The sequence below is a fragment of the Aethalodelphis obliquidens genome, unplaced genomic scaffold, assembly GCF_003676395.1.
Source record: "Aethalodelphis obliquidens isolate GAN/ISIS:26980383/991018 unplaced genomic scaffold, ASM367639v1 scaffold21, whole genome shotgun sequence".
NCBI lineage: Eukaryota > Metazoa > Chordata > Mammalia > Artiodactyla > Delphinidae > Aethalodelphis > Aethalodelphis obliquidens.
This window is the reverse complement of record NW_020837965.1, coordinates 15,383,140-15,396,969: the sequence shown is the minus strand read 5'-3', so window position 1 is coordinate 15,396,969 and position 13,830 is coordinate 15,383,140. Positions and strand designations below refer to the sequence as shown.

The window sequence follows — 13,830 nt, the reverse complement described above, 5'->3', positions numbered from 1 at the left end:
AGAGGCCACGACAGTGAGAGGCCCGCGTACCACAAAAAAAAAAAGAAAAAAAAAATTATTTTATTTGTTTATTTGGCTGCGCTGTTGTCTTAGTTGCAGCTCGTGGGCTCCTTAGTTGAGGCTCGCCAGCTCCTCAGTTGCAGCATGCTAACTCCTAGATGCGGCATGCATGTGGGATCCATGCACGGGTTCCCTGACCAGGGATCGAACCCAGGCCCCTTGCATTGGGAACGTGGAGTCCCAACCACTGCGCCACCAGGGAAGTTCCCAGCAGCCGAAAGTCTTAGGGAGGCTTTCTTGATGAGAGAGAGGACTCATTTGTAATTATCTTGTCAGGGGTCTATTAGTAAATGTCCGCTCTTCTGGATGGCTTAGAAGGGCTTGAAAATAGCTTATTCTGCTGAGCAAATTCAATATTCTCCCCACAGATCATGTTTGCCCTGCTCATGTGCTTATTAACAAAGCCTCTTTCCTATAGATGGTGCAAAGGTACAGTTGAGCTCACCATCTGAGTGATTGGATGTGAATTCTGACTGGGAAGGGCCACTCTGTGAGGCATATGATGAAAGCATCTGATGTAGAAGCTTGTCCTAACGAATTGTGGACAGACCCGTTTTTATATTACCATCATTTCGTCAGTGTTAGTCTCCTTGTCCATCCTGGTCCAGTTCAGAGTTCTCTTTCTGCCGTGAAGGTTAGCCCACGCGGCAGAAATGCTCTGCTGTCCCTTTGTTGTCTGCCGCCACTGGCAGGGGCCATGAATCACAGCCCTTCTTCAGAGCCAAGTGTGTCCCGGTAGGAATTTGGCCTGGCCCTCGCTGTTCCCAGCCTTCCTTGCTTCTCTTCTGCCCTGTCGTGCTTTTGCTTTTGTGTCATGGGAGTTAGTCACAGTTTCCAGACTGTTTGCAGGCTTCTGCATGACAGGGATCATCAACTTTTCTGGGCACTGGAGTCAGACTGGGCCTGGGTTCAAATACCAGCTCTTCTGTCTGTGGGCTGTGTGATGATCACGGGCACGTTACATAATTTCTCTGAGCCTTTGTTTCTTCGTGTATAAAACTACAGAAGATACTAAATACCTGTCAGTTGAGAAAAAAATTTTGACCATAGTATACGATGGAAACCAGTCCTGATGTTGCAGTATCTTCTGCTAAACCAGAGGTACACAAACGTACCAGTGTCTGTCTTTGGCTTTTACCCGATAACAGTTTATGTGTGGAACGGAGGACCAGGTGGTGGGTGGTGCGAGGGTTAGGGGAGGGTGGGGAATGGGAGGATTACATGATTTTGAGCGCTGGGCCAGCGACTTTACAGGCGTCATCTTATCCAGGCCTCAGGAGCAGGTATTAGTCCCATTTTACAGATGGGGAGGCAGGTACAGCAAGGTGAAGCCTGTTTCCCGGGCTCTTACCCTCCCGTGGAGGCCCAGCGCCTGGTACTGTTTCCCTTCGCCTTGTTTCCAGATGTCTCACATTCCAGTCTCTGTTCCTCGTCTCATGATCACTCTCAACCTTTGCCCTCTCCTTCTTTTCTATCCCCAACTTACTAATCTTTCCCAGCCTGACTCACAAGAACCTGTGAGGATTCCAAGCGGCACCATGCTGCCTCAAACTGGGCAACACTGCTTTGTTTTCCCCGAGAAAATTCCCGGAGGCTTTTATGTGCCTGCTTCATGGCCAAGGTCCTCCTTTCCCCTCCAAGGGTGCCTGGTCTGGTTTTGAATGGGACCCTCGGGCTGACCTGGCCTGAGCGCTGCCTTCAGAGTTGCTGCCATTCCCCGTCCCCACTCAGTTCTCCTCACCCCCATCTCTTGCCTGCTTGGCTCCTGAAGGCGTTTGGACCCGTGACTCCTGGACATTTAAAGGCCTATATATATATATATATATATATTTTTTTTTAATTTTATTATTTTATTTTTGGCTTCGTTGGGTCTTCATGGCTGAGTGCAGGCTTTCTCCAGTTGTGGCGATTGGGGACTACTGTTCATTGCGGTGCGCAGGCTTCTCATTGCGGTGGCTTCTCTTGTTGTGGAGCAGGGGCTCTAGGCACACGGGCTCAGTAGTTGTGGCTCTCGGGCTCTAGAGCGCAGACTCAGTAGTTGCGGAGCACGGGCTTAGCTGCTCCGTGGCATGTGGGATCTTCCTGGCTTGAACCCATGTCCCCTGCATTGGCAGGCGGATTCTTAAGCACTGCGCCACCAGGGAAGTCCCTAAAGTCCTATATATGTTATTTTTAAACTGAGTCCCTTGGATTTTTTCTCACTTGTCATAGCTTTTGAAATATTGTCCCCAGAGGTTGTTTTGGAAATGCAGTTCTGTTTCCCGCTATTGGAATGGAAGTGAACACTGTCCTCTTATCCTTGTATTGAACCTTCAGCTTAAGTACTGTGGTCCATCTGGAAGGACTGCCCCCCCCACCTTGATGTCCTCTCTGCCTTTCCCCCTCTCCACAGCCCAAGTGACTGGATGAACAGGATGGTCAGAAGTCCTCCTAACTATGTGACCCTGCTGCTTAGAATTCATGAATGTTTGAAGCCATATTGTTAGCAGACCAGTTCTACCTCCTAGATTGTTTTCCTTCTGCTTTATTACTGACATTTTAAATGAGTATTAGATTGGCCTGGTGCGTATCAGGGTTCCACGTAATAAGCTATGTCCTTCTTGGAAGCAGGCCTTGGAGCCCTGGCCTCTCTTGCACTCCTCGTGCTACACGTGTGTGTGTCTCCCACCTCGGGCTGCTCTCGAGCAAACACTTCCCTCTGTGGAAGTGAACGATGTCGGTGCTGAGCTTTTCTCTTGTCAGCTTTGTATCAGGCTCTCCTAGAACTTTAGTGGCTAAACCTCCTGGACCACTACTTTGAGCCACTAAACTACCTCTAGTGGCTCAGCCACCCAAGCTCACATTTTTGAGTTTGGACTGGCCCCTGTTGATTGATTCAGAGCAAACCTGTATTAGCTGAGCCAGAACAAGAAGGACTCAACTGCTAACAGCCTTGGTTCCTCTGCCTCATCTGTGTTGTTGGGCTCTGACCCTTGCCCGGTGGCCTTTGGCGGAGACTCTCTGCTCCTCCCCACGGGCACCAGCACTCCTAAGCGATGTCGCCATCCTTTCCTGCGAGAGTGACCACAGGGCCCCAGGAAAGAGCTTTTCACTCTTCCACCTGACATCAGTCGTGTCTTCTGTCATTGTGAGCATGGTAGGCTTTCAGTAAATAGCAGAGTGAATGAATGAATCAGACTGGGGAATATCTTTTTTTTTTCTTCAAAATTAAATGACTCCAAAGAAGTAAAACAGACTTTCATGTCTGTGCATTGACTGGAAGGTAGATTCCAGAATTCCAGAACCGTTTTGACCAATGGCAGAGTTTTGAGGATGATAGTGATAATCATGGCGAGTGCTTAAAAAGCACTTACTCCGTGTATGAACTCATTTAATTCCTACAGCCAGTCTATGAGGTGGGTACATGTGTTCTCACCATTTTACAGATGAGGAAACCGAGGCAAGCACTTGCCCAAGGTCAACAACTAGTTAAGTGGAAGAGCTTGGGTCTGAGCCCAGACTGACTCCAGAGTCCGCGTTCTATTTTGCCTCGGTTTGAGGACGTAGATTAGATGCGTACATGGATTTCCAGGTGGGTGCCCTGAAGAGCGAGCCTCACGTGTTAGACGCGCTCTGGTTCGTTTGTTAAAAGTGCTGTCAGATCGAGGAGTCCAGCTCTGCGTCAGGTACTGTGAGGCCTCTCGGGTCAAGTTGAGCCTCGTTACGATCCAGGTCTGCGGGAGGAAGCGCGTTTGTTGGCGAGCCCAGCATTGCGTCCCCGGGGTCCTCTCCTCATGCGCAGTGGACACTCGCTGTGTATTGTTTGAATGAGGATTGATATCCTTTGACTCATTTCCAAAGCTTGAAAGGAAGGAGGATGGGAGAGGAGCAGGCCTTTCCGTATCCCGTGTTTCCCCAGAGCCTCGGGGTCGGGATGAGGGGAGAGAATGGGTAGGAGGGTGCGTAGTCCTTCCGTCTGAGCCCCTACGGCAGTTTGTCCGGCTGTCATACATCACAGGCAGGACAGTTTGTCTGGCTGTCACATGTCACAGGCGTGAGCAGGCCGGGCCCCGCAGGGCTCCCTGTGCCTCGTCCACCTGTGTCTCTGCTGCCGGGACCCAGCTGCTCCCTGTGCTGTGGCTGCCTGGCCAGCTGACTAGGATGCCTGGTCTGCTCTGCTTTTGTCACGAGGAAGCCCTCGTTGCCAGGGTGGTCCAAAAAATGTTGTTAAGCCTAGTATGACTCTCATTAGGTTTGAAATGAGACTAACGGAAGCTTCGCCCGCTTGTTCAGGTCCCGGCGTGCACGGTTGTCACACCCTCCATTGCTATATCTAGGTTGCAGCTGGCTCGCTCCAGTGATCAGAGAGAGTCCTTTGCTAATGAGGCCAAGGTTGTGGGTTTGATCCCTGGCCCTTGACTACAGCAAGCCATCTGTCTTCACAAATGCATGTCACTGGATCTGAGGCAAAGGGTGTGCACAGAGGGAGAAGCTGGAATCCATTCTGGGAAAAACAGCTCCCTGACAGCCGGCCAGAAGTGGCCTTCCGTACTGTGAAGGATGTCTTTTTCTTCTCCCACTTTCCGGATCTGGAGTTCTGGTTTCGATTCCAGACTCTTTCCACATAGATGGTACTAAGGGTTGTATAAATGAAGGGGAAGCAATTCCCAAGCCTGAGAACAAAGAGAAATTGACCTAGGGATACATGGTATCCCTTTGTGTTTTTCTAGGGTTGTAAGTGCTGACAGTGTCCAGACACTGACAGGGTGGATCTCCTGGTGTGAGAAGGATCTCTTCAGTTGTCCTCTTTGTGATCACAAACATGCTTTTCAGCCAGGAGATGGGGAAGGGGATTTCAGAGTGTAAGCTTGCCCTCACCCCACAAAAAGCTTGCTGAGGGTCACTGGGTACCTGGTTGGCTCTGTGAGGCAGTTGGGACAAGAAGAGGTGAGTACAAGAGGGCCTGTGCTCTCAAGATGACTGCAGACATAAATACAAAGGAAAAGCACAGGTTTAGTGCTGTCTACACTCAAAATAGGTACAAACTTGGACTTCCCTGGTGGCGCAGTGGTTGCAAATCCACCTGCCAGTGCAGAGGGCACAGGTTTGAGCCCTGGTCCGGGAAGATGCCACATGCCGCAGAGCAACTAAGCCCGTGCGCCACAACTACTGAGCCCACGCTCTAGAGGCCGCAAGCCATGACTACTGAGCCAGTGTGCCACAACTACTGAGCCAGCATGCCACAACTGCTGAGCCCACGTGCCACAGCTACTGAAGCCCGTGCACCTAGAGCCCATGCTCCGCAACAAGAGAAGCCACCGCACCGCAACGAAGAGTAGCCCCCTCCTGCCCCAACTAGAGAAAGCCCACGTGCAGCAACGAAGACCCAACGCAGCCAAAAATTAAAAAAAAAAAAAAAAAAAAATGTACAAACTTGTTGGCAACACCAGGAGGCAGTGTCGTGTCTTCCTGGGGAAGCTCACAAAAGGTTCTCAAAGCTGGCCTTTGACCTGGGTCTTGAAGGATGACTTAGGACTCTTTAAAGAGAGAGAGGAGCATGTGGAAAGGCACCTGGGCAGCAAGGTTTCCCTGAACTGTCTGAAAGGTTTTTTCAAAAGTCTCGAAATCCTCATTATCCACACAACCCTCTAGAAGCTGGCAGGCTGGGCATGCCTGGGTACGTTGCTTGCTACAGGCGTGTCCCTGCTCTCCCAGGCACCCATGCTACAAACACGACTGAGGATGTATGAGACGTGTTCTGTTTAAAGGGAGCTTGCTGTGCTGCCTGCCAGTCCGTGTGCGGTGAGAACGAAGGGGGTAAGAAACAGGTAGAAAATGCATCCCCTCGGGGTCATGGTTCACTCAGCTCATGGTAGTTCTGAATTTCATTCATTCAACACATTTATTGAGCACTTTCTGGATGCCAGCTCTGTTTGAGGGGCTTGGGATATGGCAGTGAGCAAAACAAAGATCTTGGTCCTCAAGGCGCTTATGTTCTAATGGGGGATGTGAAGCCATCCAAGCTTCCTGGTGCTGTCCTGTGTTCACCAGTGTATCCTCAGGGATGAGACTGGAACCCGATATGTAACAGTGCTCAGTAATTATTGAAATAACCTACTGCTTAAGAGATTCAGAAGCGCCAGTTGGTATGAAAGAACATGGAAAAAGCCAAACGATTTCTTAGCTCTAAGACATCTACTGTGTTGACTTGTTCTAAAATTGATCTTTAGTTATAAAGTTCTCCACCACAGAGAAGGAGAAAAAATACTGAACCTACGCTGGCAGTGGTACCTTTCCCTTGTTACCCAGGAATTTGACATCCAGTATTTTATTCACATCAGAACGTTGAGTTTGCGATGACAATGACAGTTGAGGTTGAATTTGAGTGCATTGGTGGCCTGGGCCAAACTCTGAGGTTAGAAGAGAATATGGAAGGACAGGTTAAGGGAAGAATTGTATTTTTCCACCCTGCTCCCAAGAAGTGAACATAAAAAATATAAAAATAAAATATATTGAGCTTGCAGTTGAAATAGCTGCCCATCACCAGGTGAAATAGTTCTCCAGTCTCCGAGTTTCTCCCAGCCTCGGTTTTCCATTTGGATTTGGATTTGGGAACTCTGGCTTCCTTCCCATGTACGTTTCCCCCTTGGTTTGATTGTAGGTTTGTACATCAGAATGTACATTTCAGAGACCAGCCTTCAGAAGTGCTGCTTTCAAGGCCCAAAGGGTCAAGAGGGAGGCCGAGTGCTGGCCAGTCAGTGCCCTCCCCGGGTGTCCTCAGGAAGTCATGCTTCTGCAGTGACCTGAGGACCAGCACACGAGACCTGGAAGGAGGTGGCTCAGGGGGAGGAGGATGAAACCTGATGGAAAAGGGAGGAGAGAAGAAAAAAAGGAAGTATGTCAAGGGGGGGATTAGAATGTGTGCCCGTGAACCGTGGGTGGGCTTTCCTTTGCCTGGGTTTGCACGAGAGCAAGGCTGAGGACGCTGGCCTGGGCTCTCCCTGATGGGCTGGGGACTGTCGGTGATGTTGGCAGGTTTCGCCTGCCTGTCGGGCTGAACAACCAGCTGGTGCTCGAGGGACTTGTAGGCCCTTTCTCCGTGGTAAGAGCTTAGCAGTTGGGAACCGTTCCACGTGGAGGGAAGCGCACCCAGCTCAGGAAGCGAGGTGCAGGAGGTGAACCCCAAGTTCTGACAGCTTGCCAGTGCCTGCTGCTTGAATGCTGGCCAGAACCTTCCTTTTAAGAATAGTTTACCATAATGGATTTTGACATCATTGCACTCTCTAAGTCAAAGGTGTTGAAATGGAACAAATGACCTAATGTCGAGGGTCTGTGGAAACGCTCAAAACCGGGGCAACTCCTTGTCTCTCTTCTGTTCATTTTGGAGTGGAGTTTTTAAGCAGCGGTTCATTCCAGGTAGTTCATGGGTCTCCACATTTTAAGAATAAACTAAGAGTTTAGAGACATGAAAACAATCATGTGGCTTTTGTTTATTTCCCTCAAATTGGGGTATTTCATAGCCTTTAGAATGTAATTCTTGCAAGTAATTCCTTTTTTTGTTCCTTTCTATCATGATTATCCATCTAGCTTAAAAATTTTTTTTCTGCTGTCATGGCAACAGTGGAAGTGATTGCTTGAATAAAATTATGTGACTAAAAACATGTATGGATGGTATAAGAGTTGCTGAGAATTGGATGTCTTTGCGCTTAGGATATTTATTTCCTTTTCTGATATTTAAGCTGGGTGATCTCTCCCCTCCAGTCCCCCTCCCTCCTGCCCCGTGGGTGGACAGGCAGCCTCATGGTTGTCCTGACGGTGCCGTTCGACCAGCACAGCCGGAGGCCTTCTGAGACATTCTGCGGTTACTGCAGATCTGCTGTTGACAAGCAGGATTCCTCCCAGCTTCAGGAAGAACTTGGTTCTGAATCCTAAGCTCTTCCCAGAAGTAAACTGGAAGCAGCTTGAGAAAAACTTGAATTTGCCTCAAAGGCAGTGTCAATGCGTCAGGAATACGCCCTCAGCTGCTACCGGTTTGGCCTCCTGCGCGGCGTCCTCTCGGTCACGGGGACTTCCTGCAGTCGCCACCAGAGGGCCTCGGTCCTGCACGGGAGAAACCACACCTCGGCCTCAGAGGGGAATTGAATTTCTCTACCCGTCGGTTCTCATTTAGGGCAGCTGAGGCCTCACCCTTGGACACCAGGCTGCTTCACCTGGGCCAGCAGATTTTCTTTCCAGTTTTGAACCAGTTCCTAGGAGAATCTCGTTAGCTGGGAGCACTGGAGCGCATCCGACTTGTATTATGTATATATATTAATTTTCATATTAATGATGTAAAACACAGACCTTTCTCGTATGCATATTTTGTTCTTTCTTCGAGAGCTGCACTTCAGCATGAGGGCTCACATTTCTTTTGTCAGGAAGGTGAGAGGTTGGGTCGAAAGGTCCCAGGTCTCCCTCTCACTGGGTGTGGAGGGCTGAGCAAGCCGTTTCTCTTCTGTGTCCCAGTGGACCAGGTTGTGTCAGATCACTTATAGCTAGACAATTCTGTGCTTGCGTAACTGGATAGGTATCTCACTCTGCAAAGAGGGCCTGGGAGGCATTCCAAATGGCCAATTCCCATCTGATAGCCTTCCCTGACTTATAACATATAGATTTGATACTGCCTACTGAAGGCTTAATTTCCACCCTGCCAAAACAGCCCTTTAAACCTGGGTCTCCAGCTATATTGTCCCAGTCCCACCTTATTTCACACAGTTCAAAACGCCATTCTTTTCGTACATAGTAGGAGCTTACTCTGCGATTCTGGAATAAAATGAGACTGCTCTGCCCTGCCCGTCCCCTTTTTCAGCTGTAGCTGTTTTCTCCCCACCATGTTACTTAACAGAACCGAGCTTCAGTCCAAAGCAAGTGTACTCTGGTGCCTGTGAGCACAGATCCCATAAAAGCAGATGAAGGGGAAAGCAGCAGCGTAGACTGCATGTCCCAGGGCCTGTTACCTAATTTTTATTCACGTCTCCTTTAGTGCTGCCTGGACTGCCAAGCGCAAGCCTCTCTTTTCATGCCACCGTAAAGCTTCTGATCTGGTATCATCTGATATGTGTGGGTGAGAGGAATATGGGAGTATTGACGTATCTGTGCCAATAAACCATTACCTTCAAGTTCTGGGGCTGTTCTTGTGAATCAGCGTCCTGGGATGTCACGTTAGGTATAAGACACGAATTGATAGCCCTTGTGAGTGCTCGTAGCATACAGAACCCACCTTCAGTTTGATTTAATCCCTTTGTGTGATTCAAAATGTCATCCAAGAAGAGAGCTGAACACCTAGAGCATCTGCCACAGACTGCAGAGGCTGGCTGACAGGTCCGCACCGGCTGACCCGCTCTGTGGCTTTTTTGGAAAGCTGAGATGTGTTCTAACGAGCAGGTTATAAATATCACGGGGTTCTGTCGTAGGAGGTGGCGGTGCTCGATGTAAAGGGACCTGCTGGGAAATGCTCCCAGCTGAATGGGTCAGGCACGGCCTTCAGAGGGGGCAGACAGCAAGTGGGGTCTGGGCACGTGGACCGGGATTTACTAACGAATTACTGTCCCTTCACGAAACGTGTCACCCTGCACATCTCTGTGAGGTGTGTGGGCACCAAAATGAGGTATGCTGGCCCCAGTCAGGTGGCGCCGGCCTCCAGCCAGCGCTCACTAACCGTGGGAGGGGCTGTGACCCTCTGCCTCGCTGGGGGCAGGAGGGGCCGATGGGTTTACTGGGCAGTGACGTGTGTTCTCGAAGACACGGAGTGGTTGCTTGGTGGAGCCCCTCATTTTTCATACCTTTTCTCTTTGTCTTGCCTGTAAAGGTTGCAGGTCACAAGAAGCCTTTCCCACGTTGCACACAGTGCCTTGTTGATACTCCTGTACCCCTTTGCCACCCACCTTGCGGTGAAAACATAGAGTTTTCAGCACCACTCAGCAGAGCAGGAAAACTCCTCAGCCACTGTGAGGTAGAAGATAGACTCTGGAAAGATATCTTGCCTTCTGTTTTTTGCCTCGGATCTGATCTTCCGACATTTATTTTCCCGAGAAAATTGAATTGTGGAAGTTCAAAAGACCACTGATCCTAGGTCAAACTTTTCAGAGTTGAACAAAGATGGACAGGCATGTGCAGAACGATTGCTTACAGTCTCGCCAACAGCTTTTATGTAGGCAAAATGAATTGAAGTATGTGTATAAAATATCTAACATTAATACACGCCAGACGGAAACCCTGTCCCATTCTGTGTGCACACAGGAACTTGACGAGAGGAGTCGGGAGATTTAGAGAGATCCTCAGAGCAGTGGAAACGAGAACAACCCAGAACCTGCGAATGGTAAGTGTACCTAATGACTTGGCTGAGGCCCGAGGCACTTCAAGTGCCTCTCTCTCTTTCATACGTGTATTATAAATAATCCATTATATATCATAACATACTATGTAATATAGATATTATACATTATAAATTGTATCTCAGTGAAGCATATATATATACACACATATATATATGTATATATATATATACATCATACGTTCACCCAAACTCATTAGATTTTAGTAGTCACAGAATTGTTCAGCCATCGCTAATATTGAATTTCAGAGCATTCTCATCACTCCCCCAAAATCTCCATGCCTATTCCTAGTCAATCCCCATTCTTCCCTTTCCCCAGCTTCCGACAGCCACTAATTTACTTCCTGTTTCTATGGTTTGCCTATTCTGGACATTTCATATAAGTGGCATTATACAGTATGTGGTCTTTTTTTGTGACGGGCTTCCTTTACTTAGCATAACGTTTTCAAGGTTCATTCACGTTATACCATGTATCCGTCTTTCATTCCTTTTCGTCGCACCATGATATTCCATCGTATGGATAGACCACATTTTTGTTTGTTCAGTCATCAGTCAGTAGACATTTTTTGTTTCCACTTTTCAGCTTTTATGAATAATGCTGCTACAAACATTCTCATGCAAGTTTTTATGTGTATATATGTGTTCATTTTTCTTGAGTAGATACCTAGGAGTGGAATTGCTGGGTCACACGGTAACTCTACATTTAGCATTTGGAGGAATTGCCAAACTATTTGTCAGATCGGCTGCACCATTTTACATTCTCACCAGAAATGACGAGGGTTCCAGTTTTTCCATATCCTCAACAACACGTGTTTCTTATCTTTTTCTTTAGTTCTAGCCATCCTAGTGGGTGTGAAGTGCTGTCTCGTTGTGGTTTTGATTTACACTCCCTGATGGCTAATGATGTTGAGCATCTTTTCAGTTGCTTCTTGGGAATGCTCTCTCTTGAAACAAAAAATGCATCCTGTATAGCAGTTAGAAGGCATACCCTCCCGATGCCAGTGCGGTGAAGGGTTCGTTGTAGGCTGCTGATTCATACCAAAACCCAGACCGAGCAAAGCAGATTAGATCCTGAGGAGAACCTAGCTGTTGGGCTCACTATATGGACCATAAAACCCAGAAATAGAAAAGCTAGTTACATAACCTGGTTGATCAGCAGCTTGGCTCTCCTGTTGACTTGAGTTCTCCCTCTTTCCTTTTAAGCCTTTCACCTTCCTGTCTGGGAGGCTCATTAATTATACCTCCACAGTTTCCCCTTCAGAGCCAGAGTCATCGAGTGTTTGGGTGAGGCTTGGTGCTCGTGGAAGCTAAGAAGCGCCCCAGGCCCCAGCCGATGTGGCAGCCCCACTAAGACCGCAGTGTCCTTGGTCTCGTCATCCATGCTGTTGTCCTCCCATTATCATGAGTCCTTTAAATGCTGTGGGACAGTGTTCAGTTGGGCAAGGCTAAGAGATTCCTGTCCTGGGAAATGAGGCTGTATCTTCATGCTAAGGATGTGGACATACAACTCACTGGCCCAGATGGCTAAGCCGTAGGCTTTCCTAGAATTATGGGAGGTGAGACAAGACGGGCGACTTCACACACACCCCGCACCAAGAACTCACTTGGTCTTCGATATCTACCTATGTATTATATGATTTACGGGTGCCCTCAGAAGTTCAAACAAAACATTTTGATCTTCACAGTCCTTTAAGGGAAAAAACCCTGCAAAAATATGGATAGGGCTTCCCTGGTGGCGCAGTGGTTGAGAGTCCGCCTGCCGATGCAGGGGACACGGGTTCGTGCCCCGGTCCGGGAAGATCCCACATGCCACGGAGCGGCTGGGCCCGTGAGCCATGGCCGCTGAGCCTGCGCGTCCGGAGCCTGTGCTCCACAACGGGAGAGGCCGCGACAGTGAGCGGCCCGCGTACCGCAAAAAAAAAAAAAATATGGATAAAATTTATTGCTATCTATCTTTTCTCTCAAACTGACCTACTCCCAACATTCCATAAAACTTCTGAACTGGTCAGCATGAATAGCTTCTTCCAAGATTTGGAAGCACAATGAAAGTAACTGGTTATATTGGCAAGTGTTCTTATAATTGTTTTAAAAGCACATTTAAAATGCCAATCTTTTGGGCTTCCCTGGTGACTCGGGTTAAGAATCTGCCTGCCGATGCAGGAGCACGGGTTCAAGCCCTGGTCCGGGAAGATCCCACATGCCGCGGAGCATCTAAGCCCGTGCACCACAACTACCAAGCCCGCACTCCAGAGCCCGCGAGCCACAACTACTGAAGCCCGCATGCCTAGAGCCTGTGCACTGCAACAAGAGAAGCCACCGCAATGGGAAGCCCACGCACCGCGACAAAGAGTAGCCCCCGCGCGCTACAACTAGAGAAAGCCTGCGCAAAGCAACGAAGACCCAACGGAGCCATAAATAAATAAATAAATAAATAAATAAATAAATAAATAAATAAATAAATAAATAAAAATTTTAAAAATGCCAATCTTTCAAAATTGCTTATAGACTCTCAAAAAATATATATTTTGTTAAGGAGATAAGGGGTGTTTCCTCGTTAGAAGGTTGAGTGCGTGCACTGCACTGTGAGAATCTGCTTGCTGCTTACTCCAATATTTATCAAAATTAGAGAATATCTTCCATTATTGTCTAAGGTTTATGATTTTCAAACCAATGTGTTTTAACTTATAAAAATCCTGTGAGGTAGGATTCTGACTAGAGATGTTAGGAAGGAAGACAGTTTTCTTCTTCTTTTTTCTTTTTTTTTCCTTTTTTCTGAGAAGCCCCGTGAAGAGGCTTCTAGAGAAAGCCTGTGTAGCTAAAGCCGCCCCTGGGCACGTTCAGCTGTTACTGACTGGTTAGTGTTAATGTAAGCGGGGGAGTCACTCCCCACTCAATGTCACACTTGAGTTGCAAGTACCCCTTTGGTCTTGGTGGATGGTTCTCAAGTGACCTAAGTTAAACCGTTTCTGATCCCTTGAGTGCTTAACGAAAGGTGTGCATCAGAACCATCTGAGGAACTTTGAGCAAATACACATCCCTGTATCTGACCTCAGGAATGCCAACTGAGTCCGTCTGCGGCAGGGCCTGAAAATCCGTATTTTCTAGTTTCCACAAGTGAGTCTTTGCCCACTCTAGTTGAGAAGCATTTCCTGGGAAGTCTACACTGGTGCTTGGTTTCCGGTGGACATCAGGACACTTCTCCAGCTATTGCCACTCATAAGACAGTGTTTCTATCAGCCTTAATTGCTGTATGATTCTTTTTAGATTAGCTGATAATTACAAATTTATGATATCCTTATGAGATGAAAAAGTTGCTTTGTAAACTCTGGTGTGAGACCATAGCAGAGAAGGATTTAAAAGTACATTCACAGCAGCCCCATTTCTAGATAAGTACTCCAAATAATTGAAAGCAGATGTTC

At 48.0% G+C, this 13,830-nt stretch overlaps 1 protein-coding gene across 11 annotated transcripts in view; it reads left to right on the top strand.

The window, feature by feature from the left end:
* The window catches only part of TTC7B (tetratricopeptide repeat domain 7B), a 237,889-nt gene that overhangs the window by 94,319 nt on the left and 129,740 nt on the right, over nucleotides 1-13,830 (top strand). For 9 of the 11 annotated variants that reach the window (XM_027120327.1, XM_027120321.1, XM_027120319.1 and 6 more), the window contains one exon: nucleotides 10,318-10,396. The exons of 1 other annotated variant lie outside the window; for it this stretch is intronic. In XM_027120327.1, the coding sequence (XP_026976128.1) occupies nucleotides 10,318-10,396 (79 nt within the window). Of the gene's footprint in view, nucleotides 1-1,016; nucleotides 1,162-10,317; nucleotides 10,397-13,830 lie in introns of those variants that run through there. One more of the 11 variants, XM_027120329.1, reaches the window with a different exon arrangement.